The sequence below is a fragment of the Ptychodera flava genome, chromosome 6 (assembly GCF_041260155.1).
Source record: "Ptychodera flava strain L36383 chromosome 6, AS_Pfla_20210202, whole genome shotgun sequence".
Taxonomy (NCBI): Eukaryota; Metazoa; Hemichordata; class Enteropneusta; family Ptychoderidae; genus Ptychodera; species Ptychodera flava.
The window spans coordinates 38,521,316-38,538,701 of NC_091933.1; the positions used below are offsets into that span (position 1 = coordinate 38,521,316).

General features: G+C 37.9%; 1 protein-coding gene across 4 annotated transcripts in view; it reads left to right on the top strand.

Moving 5' to 3' along the window:
* LOC139135719 (testin-like) overlaps positions 1-11,642 on the top strand; it is a 28,702-nt gene extending 17,060 nt beyond the window's left edge. For 2 of the 4 annotated variants that reach the window (XM_070703361.1, XM_070703363.1), the window contains exons 4-7: positions 1,333-2,355; positions 7,911-8,126; positions 9,059-9,217; positions 10,198-11,642. In XM_070703361.1, coding sequence (XP_070559462.1) covers positions 1,333-2,355; positions 7,911-8,126; positions 9,059-9,217; positions 10,198-10,389 — 1,590 coding nt within the window. In that variant the 3' untranslated portion in view covers positions 10,390-11,642. Of the gene's footprint in view, positions 1-1,332; positions 2,356-2,973; positions 3,001-7,910; positions 8,127-9,058; positions 9,218-10,197 lie in introns of all 4 variants that reach the window. The other 2 variants (XM_070703359.1, XM_070703362.1) reach the window with 2 other exon arrangements.
* Positions 11,643-17,386: the final 5,744 nt, after the last annotated feature.

A 17,386-nucleotide genomic window follows, 5' to 3' on the forward strand; every position in this document is an offset into this window, starting at 1 on the left:
ATGATATCTTGTATGTGTTATGACTGTAGAAACAGAGCAGTGCGCTGACATTGCTCCAGTGGTTGTAGCATATTGACGAACATTTTGATGAGAAACAGAGCAACAACAATGGTCAACCCTTGTGAAAATTGCAACCCAGACCTCTTTGAGACAGTACATTTTGTATCTTTTAATAACATAAAATATCAGAATATTGCATCAACAGTAAAACTTATGTAGCATATACATACAGGATATGTAAATAGTCATTGCTATAGCAATGACAAAGTCTTCTATCCATCTTATGAATTACTAAATAGCTGTAGCCAGGGCTTCAACTGAAGTGTAAAAATATTGAATTTTCAAAAGTTGGTGATTTACAACAGAAACATTGGATTGTATTTGCTTGCTATAAAAACCAAACATTATTTATCAAACTAATCTGCATCTGATCAGAGTGGTCACGATAGGCCCACTCAGAGGTAAATATAAACTGCTTGTACAAACAGATTGATTGACCTTGAACTAAGGCCAGAGTAAAAGAAAAATTGTTTTAATATTTCAAATAACTTGAATTTTGCTGGCATCAATGCAGTCAGTGACTAGAGCTCTCTAGAGACTAATATAACATTCAAAGCATCAGCAGAAAATAATATCTGTTGTAGGAAATGTTTTCACAGCAGATGTTGGAGGTTGGAGCTTACGAAATTGAAACATGCTGAAAACTTGTGTTTACCAGTAAACTAGTTTAAACACATGAAGGATTAGACTAACATCCATGGTTTTTGTAGAAATTTACAAAAATGATTTGTGTCGCAAACAGAGAATGGCAAAGCAGATATGCAAACTTGAAATGCAGTCTCTGCATATACGTAGAAAGTGAAGCAAAACACTGTTTCAAGATGAACAATACTGGCCTAGATTATCCATGTACTTTGGGAAATTGACATGTGACATGTTTGATGTCAATACCATGAACATGCCTTCTTTATTTCACGTTTCTTATGTCCCCTCTAGTGATTGTAAATTACACCTCACTTCTCCCACAATTTTATGAATAGAGATGCTATCTGAAATTTTAATAACACTTCCTTAAATTGCTCATGCAAGGTTGTTGAAAATGATATTTTTACCCCAAATGTTACTGTGAAGATCATAAAAATCTCTTATCCATAGCATCTGAGAACAAGCTACAGCAGTAAATACAGGGGTCAAACTGAAAAAATGTGTATGGCTTGTAGCATGCAGCCAATGTTGCAATGGCATGGCAGCAATGCCATATGCAGTAACAAGATTAATGAAATCGGCACTATTTTCCTTTGATACTTAAATGTTCATGTTGCCCATTTTCAGGTGGAGCGTTACATGGAAATGATCCCGACTGAAAGTCAACCCATTGTCGGGACAGTTGGTGCCCAGCAACGTGACCAACAGATGATGAAACAGCTGCCGTCACATGACCAGGCGCCAGAATTCTGCGATAACCTGTCGGACCAAGAAGTCAAGAAGTTAGCAGAGTTTGTGGAAGAGTACAAGGCAAAGGCAGTGGGCATTGGTCAGATCCGGGAAGTTATCATTCAAGAGAAACCAACCCACACCACTTCAGCAGAAATCCACCTCGCCAAAGGTGTTCCTGGAACAGCAACTCCGTTGGGTGGTCAGTCCGGACAGGGCCGGCATGGAGCTCCGGCCACGATGGTCCATGGTTCAGCGGGGCCGGCTGGTGTTGCTCACAGTGAAGCTGTAGTTCCTGGTGTCAGAGGTACTTCAGCTGAGTTGATGGGCCAGCACCAGATGGGAGGCCAACAGCATGGTGGTCCTGGTGGTCTGCACGCCGGAACAGTACAGTATCATCCTGGTCAAGAAGGTGCTATGTCCGGCCAATTTGCTCCTGGTTATGGTGCTGCCGGGGCCGGTGCATCTATCCATGGTACCCCAGGCAGACCTGGTCAGCATGCAGCCCAGAGTGGTGTGGCTATGATGCAGGGCACTCCAGGTGGTGTCGCTGGTGCATATGATTCTGGAAGACCTGTTGAATACGGCTATGAAGCTGGCGTGGCAGGACAACATGGCACTCCAGGTAGTGTGGCCGTCGCTGGTGGCAGACCAGGTGAATATGCTCGTGAAGGTGGCATAGCCCGTGAAGGGGGCATGGCCCATGCAGCTGGCATGGCCCATCGACATGCGCCACCAGGTGGCGTTGCAGCTGCGTATAATGGTGCTGGTGCAAGGCCAGGTGAATATGGCCATGAAGGTGGATATGGCACCCCAGGAGGTGTCTACCCTGGTGCTGGAGACACTGTGGATACAACACGGGCGGCTGGTGTTGGCGTAGGTGGAGGTGAGCTCGCAGAACATGCCGTAGCTCCACAGTGGGTAAGTTGTTCAATCTAATTACTACCGTAGTCTCCTAAAGTCTTCCTTTCTTTCTGTCTTTCGTTCACTTTTTCCTGTCATTTTTTGATGACACTTAGTTCCAGTAGCTGTTCCACACATCAAATGATGAGTGAGGGTTATTACGACAGAGATTCCAACAGCGGGAAGTTTTCAGTAATTTGGGTATCATTGAAAAACCCAGTACACATAAACGTGTGTGAAACTCAGTTTTTGAATGTGTTGCTAAACATAAAAAATGAGTTAACTCTCATTAGAATCAAAGTGCTGATACTGCCACAGAATCATTGCATCGAAAATCACTTCACAGAAAATGGCCACTGCCAGATCTAAAAGATAACACTCCTGGAAATTCTTTAACCCTTTCACCCCAGTTCCCTGTATACAGGTCCAACTTTACCATAGAAAACAATGGAGTCGGGACAAACCATGGTGGTGAAAGGGTTAAGCTGACTCAACTCTTGAATGGTTGAAAAATAACCCAATCTCAACTTTGATGACAGACAGCTACTGAAGGATGTCAAATGTGTAAACATTCTTTCTTTGTGAACTCACAACTATCATATTATCTTTTTTTTTTTTTATTATCTTCTTTTCCAGCCATCTAGTTTTGAGAATATAAGGAAGGTAATCTATTTGTGAATACATGTGATTAAAAACAACTCTGTGGTGTTTCCTAACCTGTTCCCATGGTGAAATCTCATCCAGAGCAATGTGTGGGGTTTTTACTCCTTGTCATGACTTGTTGCTCATGAAATGCAATGCATTCACTCATGCTGTCTGTTTACTTCTCACAATCATTGTCTCACATTTTGGGTTTTGCCATGCTTGAAGTTCCGGGGTGCAGGAAGCATGTATATGGCCGGGAATGGGCATTTGTGTATGTGTGGTTTTGGGGATGTGAGGAGAGTTGCACTGGGAGTGAGATTGAAGTTCTGATTGGTCAGTGTTGTATATATCATGCAAAGCTGATCACTGTCAGTCAGTGGGGCATTGATAGATTTGACTATCTATCATTTACCCAGTGATAATGATATACATTAAGTACAACATTTGAGGGTAGTCTTCTGTATTGTTTGTAATTCCGCTTTCAAAAATTAATGAAAATGGATAATTACTGGTGTTGGGTCAATGTCATGTCAGTTATCAATTCCATTTCCTCTACGTGCCTGAGCATTTTCATCACTTTGAAAATTTCGATTTCAATGACACGTCCATGTTGTAGAAATCCAAGGAAAGTCAATACAGAGGTAATAATAGAAATGTGACACAATTACAGTCTCAATTTCTCTGATTTTCTACATTGTTTCCCAGAGTGCAAACTTTTGACACTTTTACTCTACATGATTTCAACATTGTTATTGACCCAATCCTCTTGACGTCACTCAATTATCATGTTGTTAACCAGCATTTCCTAAAGTAAACCCCATCACAGTGTCCATTACAATTCAGTGACAGTACACACTGTACAGTTGGACCAGAAGGCTAAAATCTCACTTCTATTCTGTGTACGTGCATGACTGTGGGTGTGGTTTGGTGTGGTGGGCTGATTCAGTTACTAAACCCTGTCGGTATTTTAAAACTGCATTAGTTGCCTCATTTTTGCAATATTACACTCAATAGATTCAATACTCAATACTCAACACTCAATAAACTTTGATTGTCAAGAAAAAAACAGACTGACACTCAGGTGTAGCTCTTCAAACTTTCAGAAAAAAAAAAATCAATGAACAATTTTGACAATAGGTCACCAGTCACCTCATCATAAATTGATAGGGTGTAGAGTTGATAAACAGTCTACATAGAATACAAGGGTATGTCACATTGATAAGGTGTAGGGGTTGATAAGCGATCTGCGTAGAATACAAGGGCATGTCTTGGTATGCCAGAATCTGTCCTTACACAAACATATAGCAGGATATACTATTATGGAGGGCATGTATGGACATGAATGCCTGTGTACACAATAAAAGGCTATTCTTAGGAAAATGTGACTACTCCTAGGTAGCGATAAAAAGTGGTGTTAATCATAAAAATGAGGAAGTCCGTTTTAAATATACAAATTTCATCGGCACGATTGATGTTGACATGTTCCTATTGTCATGCTGTAATCTGTAAAAAATATTTCAAATCATGTTTTTCAAAATGATAGAGGGAGGTAACAGACCACAATAAGACAGAGTGATTGATTATGTAGATAATTACCGCTTCATGTCTGTGTGATCTCCTATCAAAATTTCTGTAAAAGGTTGGCACCTCTAATTTTTTTTCGACTGCTTGATCTTTGGAGAAATTATTCAGGTACGAAAGATTTTATGTGACTTCAGGGCATAGTATGTCCATAAGGGAGTAGCTCTCATAAAATGCTACGACTGTACTTGCACAATAATTAATGTTAATTTTTTTAAACTCCTTTTTAAACCATATTTAGTCAACACAAAAATGTAGAGAGAAGACACATGTATTGTAAACAATATTTTTTGCATGTGAGATAGCTAAAAATCTTCAGTAAGCCATTAGTTTTAACCTTCTCAGTGAGTGTTTCTAGTGCAAAACAAACGGCAAGATGTGAAATGCTTTGCTTGACATGTCTGCTCCCAGGATCCCCTGTAGTGTGACCTTTCTGACCCCAGGAAACAATAGCAATGTTATAGTAAGGAAAGATTCCAGAGGTGATGAGGTTAAGTGTACTCAATGAATTTTTTAAATAGTACATTAAACCTAAACATGTGTCTGTATGGTTTTAATTCGTGTTCAAGGCAAGAATAACAGCTGTAAATAGTGCTGTGTATGCTTGCTTGTGTAATGATATCAACTGCAGCGTTAAAAAACGATGTACGTCAGTCTTGGAATTACATATCTTGACTAGCTCTACTTATCATAGACTTGAGAAGAGCCTGGTGAGAGCCTCTTTTTTTGGCAGCCTTTCTAATGCAGGACTTGATAGTCTGAGTTTGGTGATTCAAAAGTGGTAGAATTTTTTGAACTGTACGGGGTGTCCTATTTCCATTGTCGGTCACTTTCTCTCAGGGTGGATAACATAGTTTCATGTTCAGATCTTGATATGTCCACGCTCTGTGAATTCCTGTAAAGTGAGTCAACTTTTGAAAACAGAATCCCAGAATTAAGTTTGTTAAAAAAAGAGAGACAAGCTGGTTTAGTGGTGTGTTTTCTTTTATCAAGCAAATCATGAACCCAGTTTCTATGGGCATACATCGTCGCTCTGTGGGAAATGCAACCTCACTGAACTCTAAACAGCACAGGGTGCATATAAAATGATCAATAGTTTGCGCTAGTGAAAAGGAAGGTTAACTAAAGCTTGTACTATCTTGTTGTCAGATTATGCACCAAAATTTTTTTTAAGTCCTCCGTGAAAGGTTTGTCCATCATTTATCAATAGAAACTTTTCTTTAATTCATTTGATATCATCTTCTCTCCTCGGTAATATATTAGTCACTGTAACTGACATGTTACTATGACAACAGCAACATCTGTGGTAGCCTTGAGATTTTGCTTTTGAGTTTTGCAGGGCAGTTTTGCATGTAGGGTATGTTTGATGAAGAGCTGAGAAAATGGGTTGAGTGTAGGTTAGGTAAGGCTGGTACTGAACGCAGGCTCTTTTTCAGCGCCTCTATATTCAACTCTTGATCCATCCACACTCTCAGTAGTTTTGTCGGTTCTGGTTTGCATGATGTAGGGTTCAGAATAGTTGTACTTCATGGGTTGTGTTGCCAGGACTTTGTCTAGACGATTCTTGAAGGAATTCACAGGCGTAGCACTGACTACAAACCGTATAAACTATAAGTTTCACATTCTCAATGTAGTGTTTCTCCAGGACCTGTGAACCCCCTATTTAATCAAAATCCCCCTTCTACAATGAGGTTTGAGATTATGATTTTATTATAGTAGCATTCCACCTCATGATTACTGTCTAAGATGTAACATCATACAGTTGATGCAATCCACAGTCTGTAGTCACCGTACAAGCTTCCAAGCTTTCTATCTGCAGAAGAATGAGGTAAAGCTGAAAGACTGTCTTTTATTTGATACTTGATCAATGGCATTACTGTAAGTTGCTAACACTGTGATTTATAAAAACTGAATTTGCATCTTAACCTAAATTTGCATAATTTATCGCCCTCCCCCTATTAGAACCAATTAACCCCCCCCCCTCCAAAAAAGAAATTTCAAGCAGAGGGCAACATTCCCCACTTGTGAGAGAAACATGGAGAAACACTGATTGTTATATTGCCGATTTACTAAAATAGCATGTTTTACCCAGAAATGGTTCGTGATCATGGTGTGCATCATGTGTCAATTTCCAGTCAAATAAATTTATAATCTTTTAATCTACAGTCTGAGTAATTAACAAAATTTGAATGAATATCAGTGATAATAGCAACATTTATACACATTTCAAAATTGAAGTAGGTGATCAACAGTTGTTCAGAAAGGTCAGTAAAGGTTTCAGTGAAACCCTTAATGCAGAGGGCGATGTGTGTAGAGAAATGTCCTTACACAGTGTCTCGAACTGTGGTGAAGCTAGTGCAATGATGGTCATAGTTCCCAAGCCTCTGATTTTCCCTTAGTACTCCAGTGGTGTCAATCTGGACGGCAACAGATATGTTACTGGAGATGCCAAAAGATCTAACATGTTTCGCCATTGGTTCCTAGACTTGCAAAAATTGTACGTTAGATTAGAACTGAAGATCCTGTTACCTCAGGGACAAAAAAGTAGATATAATAAATGCCTTCAAATTGAATGCAGAATCCTACAACTCTGAACAATTAGAGCAAGGCCGTTTTGTAAGCAGTCTAGATATCCTTGATATGATCTAACCCTTTCAAGACCGCAGTGTTTGTCAGTGACCCCTATAGACAGTGTCTGACTCACTAATGGGTTCTGTTTGGGTGTGGGTTATGATTTAATCAGCCATTGTGTACTGAAACATTCACCCAGCATGATTCAGGTACTTAAAAAAATTGACAGTGGTGCATCTTGAAACACTTTCAGTCGCCATTATTTTCCAGCAAGTTCTACCGTGTTTAATTAAATGATATGTACAATTTTCAAAAATATCAGACATACTCATTACCTACAGGTTTCGTCCAAAAAGAAATTTATCATGTGTACTGTTAGTTGCTTGTATCTACACAGTAAGGGAGGAAATGGCTGGCAGAATTTGTTGACAGTACTTGGTACTGCCTTTTGTTTATTTTAAAAAGAGAACTACTTCACCTGTGCATTCAAACATATGTACTTGTGAACTTTTGATGAAAGTCTTTTCTTTTTCTATTTTGATCTACCAGTGATTGCAATGTGTAAATGGGGAAAATGCCCCAGAGCCTCAACTGTACCTTGTCATTACCATGCAAAATCCTGTTGTTAGAATGTACATGGTTGTTACAAACTTTTGAGGAATGGGGTATCTGATCTATGTAATATTTTCAGCAGACTCAAAATTGTTAATTGACCATTGGCAATCAAATACTCATCAAGTATTTTGACATTTTTTTTTCTCCTGTGTATCTGATAGGAATGTGTACGTTGTAATGAGCCTCTACAAGGTGGTGATGTGGCGGTGTTTGCCGAGAGAGCTGGACCTGACAAGTGCTGGCATCCAGCCTGTTTCCGCTGTGCCACCTGTAATGAGCTGCTGGTAGATCTCATTTACTTCTACCAGGACGACAAAGTGTACTGTGGTCGGCACTACGCTGACTTGCATCGTCCACGTTGTGCTGCTTGTGATGAAGTAAGTATTACAGCATTCATATAGTGCCCCTTCAATGAAAGTTCAGAAACTTGAAGAGCAAGAGTACCCCCTAGTAGAGTATCATTTCACAAACAATTGAAAAGGCATTATTGTTACAAAGGGCATCTCTTCCAATCAGAGATCTTTAAAAGCCCAGCTAACCACTGATTATCCCACCAATAGTTAGGCTAGACCATGCACTGGAAAACAGAGATAAAAAGGTTCAGGATTTCAAGATTCAGTCATGTTTGACACTGCAATATTTGAGCAGAAAACCACCCCCAGCAATGATGGGTATGCCATGAGATTTTGACCAGGTAACAACATTTCTGGACGAGTGATTGCGAGTAGACTTGTCAAAAGCAAGTGATATACCCGTTGCAAGGGTGTTCTGTAACAATATTGTTCTACAGTAAAACCTGTCTGAACTGAACTGTTCAAGGACTAAAAAAATTGTTTTGGAGAGGTGTTTAGTTTATAGAGGTCATTTTAACATAGAGTTCTATTGGAATGGGACTGGGAAAAGGTTTCAGTTTAGACAGTTTTCCAGTTTAGACTGGGTTTGGTTTAGACAGGTTTCACTGTATAACAGTGTATTGAAATTCTGGGTAAATGCTAAAAAGATATTTTCCTCAAACTGGGAGGTCCGGAGTCTTCCAACTGTGTAATATCAGAAATATGGCATTGTTATTTTCACATCTCAACCGATCAGATCTCAGAATTTTGCCATCGTTATACTAGACTATGATATAATTCTGAACACAGCAAGGTTAGGAACTCGCAACTCACAGTTGAGAAGAATTATGAGTAAGATGCTCGGAACGAAGAAGTTTGAAGAAAAGGAGCATCTTGCTTTGTCTGTCCATAAACACTGTCTGTAGTCCCTGTGTATCATCAATGCATATTCTAATGTGCTTGTCTTTTGATTTCAGTTGATTTTTGCCAGAGAGTATACCCAAGCTGAAGATCAAAACTGGCACTTGAAGCATTTCTGTTGCTTTGATTGTGACACACTGCTTGGAGGCAAACGTTACGTGCCAAGAGATAATCATCCATATTGTCTAGAGTGTTATGAGAAACGCTTTGCTAAGGTAAGTCCAAACTTCAAGTCATACACTCAGATCCCATTTTGATCCCATTTGACTGCAGAGTCTCTTTTGCCAAGTTTAAATGATGCAATTACATTTAAGGTACGATGCACCTCAGGGACAGATATTCGGACTCTCAAATTTTTACAATGCTTTTCTAGTCTACCACTTGTGAGGCTCATTTTAAAGCTCTTGGTGTATGGAAAATTTTTACAAGTGTTCTTTTTTTTAAGTTGAAAATTGTAAGTGTCTCTACAGAGTTAACATAGGTATGATGGCCATTTTGAACTTGAAATAAACTTTGGGTAATTTGCTTTTTCTAGTACCAAAACTTGCGCGGTGACCCCTTATTTTTGTTTTGTGATTGGGTAAGAGAATGGTTGAAAGTTTCATTGAGGAAAGTTTAAGCAAAAGTTTGAGTCTTTCACTTTTGAGGCGCATACTACCGTAATCATAGAGATGTAACTCAAAATGCAAGACATTAAAACCCAAATATTATTCCAAATAGAATTCTGTAGGTGTTATCTATTTCATGGAGAGTATGTACACTCTGTAATGCATTCTTACAAGTGTAATGTGAAAGAGACTAGACGTAGATTGTTGCATGTCTCCCTGCTTCAGCAAATTTTTTCACCAGCTCAACCACAGGTGGAAAGTTATTTGCAGTGTACTGATCTCTTTCACTAAACATGAACATGTCTAATTTTCACTTTGCTGTCGTCTGTCTTTGATTTATTTAAATTCACTGAAGTTATATTCTATTTTGTCTCATCAAGATCGAGCCTTTGTAACATGTGTCATTATTCATGTTTTGAAAACATTGCCAGAGAGTATTTTGTGTGCTTTAATTCTTTTTCTTGCAAGCCGTCATGGATCTCTCCACTTCCACGTCTCATTTCTCAGAGTGAATAAGTTTTTCTCAGTCCAGGAAAAGCATGTCAGTTTTAGCTCTGTCAATCAAGATTCCTGCTTGTCCATTTCAGATTTGTCAAAAATGCAAACAGAAGATAGCCGCCGATGCGCAGAGGCTCAGCCACAAAGAGTTCCACTGGCACGCCACCGACGAGTGCTTCGCGTGTTCAAATTGCAACAAAAGCCTCATAGGCAAGCAGTTTATGCCCAAACAAGGTTACGTCTTCTGCTCCGTCGACTGCAAGAGAAAGCTGCTATCATAGACCAAGGAGCAGAATCAGTCTAGATCCTCTAGACAAGCTTTTACGAGACCCTGTGGACAAGCTTGTAAGACCAACTCAAGTTACATAGGTAGTTGTAGCCATAGCAGTAAAGATGAATTACAGGTTTACAAAAACATACAGACTTAGATTAAAGATATATCATGTAGCTTATTTAGAAATTGCTTGTAAGAGAATGCTCTGAGGCAAGTTAATCCTTGCAAGATGTACACCAACCTTCATGTCATATAAAATGGGATAATAAACAAGCTGTGAGCAAAATCAGAACTCACACAGGAAAATTTTTTTATAATAAATGAATAACTTCAAAGCTAGATAACATTACCCAAGCACTGTGAACAACTACAACTACAAGGGATTAAATTTCATATGTCGTTAAATAAAGAGTAATCATTCGGTCGGTTGAAGAAATCTTTCCATAATTCCTGTTGAAGATTCCCTATTTTGGCCAGTTTAGCTATCTCACAGTTATTTCAATATTGAGTTTAAAAGAAGAAGGAATAAAGGGTTACAAAATTTTATTAGTGAAATGCAGTATGTTGAAAACACATACATCAACTCTGTTAGTTTGTCCACAGTAGAAATAATACATCTGGTCATGTCTTAATAATATTATATTATATTATGATGAGATTTGCATATTATTATGTACATATTTCATCGTTGATGCCTCCTTTTTTTCAACTCAAATCTTCCATTTAAGTGTCAATCAGATTAATTTTTGTCTTTCCGACTGCAATTTGTCAACTCCTTCAAGATATTGCAAATCATAAAGAAACTCTACCAGTGTTTAATTCTAAGCTGACAGGTTGAAGGGACACACACATACTCACACACACAAACACACACACACACACACACACACACACACACACACACTTAGTCGCAGGGTATGGATTGCATAGAAAATGAATAGCTTTGTTGAAATGTTGATATACACTTAATCACAAACACATCATCCCAGGTCAGAGATGGTCAGAACCCGTAGTTAATTTCTTCACCTATATCTGACACTGCATTAAACACTACCAGTCTAATGGTAGAATTGGTGATGTCATTTATGTTTGTATTGAATTTCTGTCTTTCTGATGGCATGAACTTTGCTCAACATTTATTATTTTGGGAGGAAATGCAACTGGACAACTCAACAGCAAAGGAAATCAGTTTGATTCTATTGAAAGAGATGTATAGTACATAGAATAATTACAGAAAAATGAGTTGCTAGATTTTATTTTGTTTTTACTTGTATACAATGCAAGATCCGAGGTACATGAATATTCCACATTGATTAAGGGTCATTAGCATAGAATTTGAATACCGAAACAATGCTCATTAGTGTAATCTGCATATTTGAATATCATTATACCTCGCATCTTGCACTAATAGTTTACTTGGTGCTGGTTATTCCACAGTTGTAAATATTTTCATGTTCTTAACTGCAGATTTTAATAGTTGTAGCCACATGTTGGCATCTTTCCATTTAAATGTTAGCACAGAGATCTTCGCATCTATTGTGACTTCCAATGTTCAAAAAAATACTGTTCTTGCATTGTAACCTTTTAATTATTGGGTGCTGAATTTTAAAACTTCCAAAGTGAGATAGTACATTTGATGTCATGAAAATGTTGCTGTGGTGTCAGCTTTCATGTGCATGCTCATTTTTTCAAGTTCAGGTGAAACTTTGAGAATGTCATTTTGTTGTATTCATCTGGCATTTGCAGAATTCAAAATCAAGTAAGGGAATGCAAACAAATAAAGTTTTCAGTGTTCCATACTAGTACAACATGACATGAGGAATTTGTTGGCACCAGATAAGGTTTAAAATATGCATGCAGAAATGAAAACTGACAATTTGTTGTTGTGTCTTGTTTTTAGCTCGTATTTTTATGTTTGATATTTTAATTCTCATTGATGAATTTTAGTGGTAACTCGTTACACAACTACACTGAACAAAACTTTCAAATAGGAATTCAAATTATAGATTTGTATGAACTTAATATTTGTTAGTGTCTTCTATAGGTTTTTACAACATTCTGATACCAGAACTTTGGCACAGTGTAATAAAAAACGTAACATCAGGCTTATGTGAATGCAGCTGTCGTAGTTCTGATATAAAATCTTTCGCCTGGCCACATTTATGTGTCTCCCAAACACACAAGTATATGGTTTGCACTGATAGAAATGTACTCTATATTCTGAGGCAAGTGTAACAGTGCAGAAGAAAAGTGATGGAACTTACTGAAACTTATGTGTAATAGCGCCCTCACATGGCCTAACCTTGCATTGACTTGTAACTGGGAAATGCTGGTAGCATGATCAAATTTTTTGTCAAGTCACCTGCATTTGCTGTGAAATCTATGTGGTGCTGATCTCGCAAAAACATATCTTAGTGAATATGTGCATTGCCTTTCACACACATATTTAATGACAATTTTCAAGAGTTTAATCATAATGAAATCCACCAGTTCCATGATTCAAACCTTTTCAATGTAGACAGAAAAAGCAGATACAGTATGTCATAGCCAGAGTTTCAGTAACAAGGTTGCAAAGTTCTCAGTATGTTATTGTAAATTATAGCCTTTCAAAAAGGGACTTAAACAATTAAGTAATTCAGCTGTCTAATCCTGTGTGTTGGAGACACACTTTATAGTTTAATTATATGTAGAATTCCACCGTTGTTTTTTGATTCACTGAATAAAATGAACACGTGTTAAGATGACTCTAACATAGTTTGTTGTTTTATTGAATAAGGCTTCATGCTGTCTCCTGCACCTTTGAATCAGAAAGCTTTGCAATGCTGTGCTGTGCACATGTGCTGAATTTTTCTACTTTTTAAAACAAGCTTATTGTGCCTTGGGGACAGATATTTGTACTCTAAAACTTCTTTATGAATCATTGGGGTTCATTTTGAAGCTCACAGAGTAATAAACTTTTCACAAACTTATTTTTGTGAAAATCAGTTTCATTTTTCCCCATAACAGTGGGATGGTAGCCATTTTGAATTTCAGATGTAAGTAAATATTGGGTAATTTGTTTCCCTTGTACCGAAATATGCACAGTGACCCCTGATTTTTTATTTCAAAAGGGAATGATTTGAACTTTCCTTGGGGAAGTTATAGCAAACCCTTTAAGGTAGGACGTGCCTCGGGGACAGATATTCAGGCTTTGAAATTTTATCAATTCTATTCGGATCTATCACTTGTGGGGGTTGACATTTTAAAGCTCTTGGTGTAAAAAAACTTTTTACTGTCTTATCTTTCCGAAAATCAAAAATTTTATTTTTCTCAACAGAGTTAACACAGGGATGACTGCCATTTTGAATTTCAAATATCGGTAAATCTTGGGTTTCCCTTGTACTAAAATTTGCACGGTGACCCCTGACTTTTTTTCTTGATTTTGAAAGAGAATGGTTGAAAGATTCCTTGAGGACAGTTTGAGCGAAAGTTTAATTCTTTCTCTTTCGAGGCGTTCAATTTCGAGGTACATATTGTGTGAATGGGACATATCAAGGGAGTGCATGATCTACTCATGTGTTCCCTGCATACAGTATTTTCTCAGTAAAATAGTTAAGCATGGAGGTAGTAGTACCTCCATGAGTTAAGTTACCACAGCAGCGATTGTGTTTTGATGACAGAATACCTTTTGTTATGGCTTCAGATTTAAAACTTTTTCAAAAATGATTGCAAGACAACAACAAAATTCCAACATGTAGCTTTGAATGTATGTGTGGCATTTATTCACGGTGACAAAATATACCAGAGAATACCAAAAGAGCCAAATTATTTGGTCTGGACCCATTACTCATAAAAGTTATGATGAGTTGAACAATCAAGGTACTATACTTTTGACCATTATAGTGTTTTAAATTAGCAACGTATAGATTAGTAAGCATTTCACAACCACAGGCGACCCAATAAGTATTACGGAGTTTTTCCACACTGTTTTCTTTATCATTTTCTCTTCTCTCTTCATGCTCTGAATGATCGAATAAGTAAATAAATGGTTTATATAACCTAACCTAGCCTCTGTGACTCTTTATTTATTTTACACTCCATTACAAGGACGTATATCAAAAGACATCAAAGATTTTACGGTTGGTCAACATCGCGAAAGATAGGAGTGGTTACCTTTTTCATTAACATCACTATCTTTCCGATGTTGACCAACCTCTGATAAGTCCACGGATTAGCATAATTAGTTGTGTTGACTAATTAATTACGGCATGTGTGTATGAGAGATATACTTCCTTGTAATGGAGTGTAAAATAAATAAAGAGTCACAGAGGCTAGGTTAGGTTATATAAACCATTTATTTTACTTATTCCGATCATTCAGAGCATGAGGAAAGAAGAGAAAATGATAGAGAAAATAGTGTGAAAAACTCCGTAATACTTATTGGGTCGCCTGTGGATTAACTGGCACCCTGATAACAAAGCTGGAACTGTGATTGAAACTGTATGATGACGTTGATATAAATGCACAGTGTCACGGTTCCAATTCATTGATATCCGCCAGTCATAAGCACACTGTGTCCTTTTTGAATTCACTCTTGAGAATTTACATCAATGTTAAGGTAGAATGCGCCGCGGGGACAGACTGGGGATATTCGGACTCTCAAACTTTTACAATTCTCTTCTGATATATCACTTTTGGGGGTTTATTTTAAAGCTCTTGGTGTAAGAAAACGTTTCACGATCTTAATTTTTTCGATAATCGAAAATTTTACTTTTCTCCATACGGTTAACACAGGAATCTTAGGTTATTTGTTTCGCTCGTTCCAAAATTTGTACGGAAAGAGAATAGTTGAAATATTCCTGAAAGAAAGTTTGAACAAAAGTTTCCGTCTTTCATTTTCGAGGGGCATACGGACCCTCCCCCCCCCCTACCACAGTCGCAGTCCCTCCGAACGTAGTTAAAGGGACTGATGCAAAACGTAATTTTGGATCGATTTATTTTGAAATTCTGCGACGAAAGCAAATCGATAGCTGTCGAACAAAGTCCACACTGTAAGTGGTCTGGGACTTGGTAACAATGGGACTTTATTTGCGGTTGAATAGTTGTTCCAAAACAATACAGGTTATTTTAATCTTGTGCCATTCAAAGTGATTGACGGTTCTGAACAAATCGTTTGATTGTCAAAACGCTGGAATACATCACCGCAGTCTCCACTGGTGAAGCATCGGAAGATCTGAGAAAAGAACGTAACAGCTCTGCATTGTACGAGATATAATTCCATGTATCGAAATATGTAAATGTACTACTTACCTTTCTGTACGAAGTTTTCGTAAGGACGACACACTGTATGGTCCGAGGATACAGGGTGATCGATACAGTAAAGGGTTACGGAGAAGCCATGACAAAATTCGACTGTCTCTGACGTGTAAAACGCCAAAGAAAACATTTTCTCAGGGGGCTATGCTTGATGATACAGATGCAACTGATGGTCAAATATATAGGGTCTCTTTCGGACTATCGGAGACAGCATATTTCAACCATTCTCGCGATTCAGTTCAAAGTTTGCACGGAGCACAAAACTCAGAGTTTAACGTAATTAGGATATAGGAAGCGGTACGCGCCGTCCAAGATTTTTGTTTTATTGATTATACAGTTGTTTAAATATTTTGAATGAATTTTCATTGTGATTTCAAAGCTTACTGTAATCTTGTGCTGCCCTTCATAATAATGAAAGATGTGATGAATGGTCCAAATAAATAAAAAGTTGTTCTCACTCAGTATCCAACGTTGAACCATCAGCTGCACGTGCAGGCGTGCGGGGCCACAGTTACTGTGAAGCTGCGGGTGTGCTTTGAGACTTTGTGAAATGGATTAAAATTCAAACAATGCAACGCGTGACATGGCAGTGGTGACATCTGTTGACAACAACAAGACGACAATGACCATAGACCTTAAAAACGGATCCGTTTTTAAGGTCTATGCTTAGTTATACTAGAAAAGTATACCAGATCGTGGCATTTGTATTTATCAGGGAAACAAACAAGTCTTGTCCGATACATACAAGAAATCCACAACATTTCATCCCGAGTTCTTTCGTTGGTCATTAATTTCGTCTTCAAATGGATCAACTCATTTTCCAAACTAATACATGTTGCAAATTTTTACAGGCTGTGCTGGCAAGCTGAATTCTGTAAAGCTCAACATGCTGTAGGGAGTAGAACAAGAACACAGTTGTGTAAACTGAACAAAAATATTGTCAAAGTTATCAAAGTTAATACAGATACTGCCCTGCTACTGCCTACGGGCAGTGTCAATGTCACTGCATATACCGGCAGTGCAATGACAGCGCTAACTCTGATGTAGTTGAGTTGTGTCATAGGACGCTCATGACAGTAAACCATACTTGCGATGAAAAGTCACTGTTTTTCACGGAAATCACCTTATATGTAAAATCCTTCATTAAAAGTTCACGAAGTGAATGAAATTTCCACAGCTCATCGTACAATAACTCGAAAGTAAATCTATGAACAGTAAAGACAAATTTAATAAAAATGTGTGACTAAATGGAATCATTTATTGTTTACCAAATTTGCCATTATTACACCCAACATTTCTAGGATTAAAACATCTATTTGATGGAATATTTTAACCTTCCAGTATTGTCAATTTTGTAAAACATTTACATTTAGCATCTGAGTCGTCTATGTCTTGTTAGCTTACCTTTGAAAACAATTGTTTTCGGTAGATCACTGTGCTCAGTTTTTTTGCAAAATAAAGCCAGGAATCCACAATTTGCACACTCTCTCATGATTGTTATTTTGTGTGCTCGTCAACAGGTGCATGTTGGCCTGGCCAGAGTTGGATTAACTTAGTCGGTTTTAACTGATAAATCCAAAAAGCCCATTGATGCATTTAAAATGAATCAATTTAAGAACTTGCCTTTGGGATATGGCTCAAACTGCTGACAAGAGGTAGCGTCAAACATCTGCGAGCGGAACTACACAACACATGTTTATTTTTTCTCT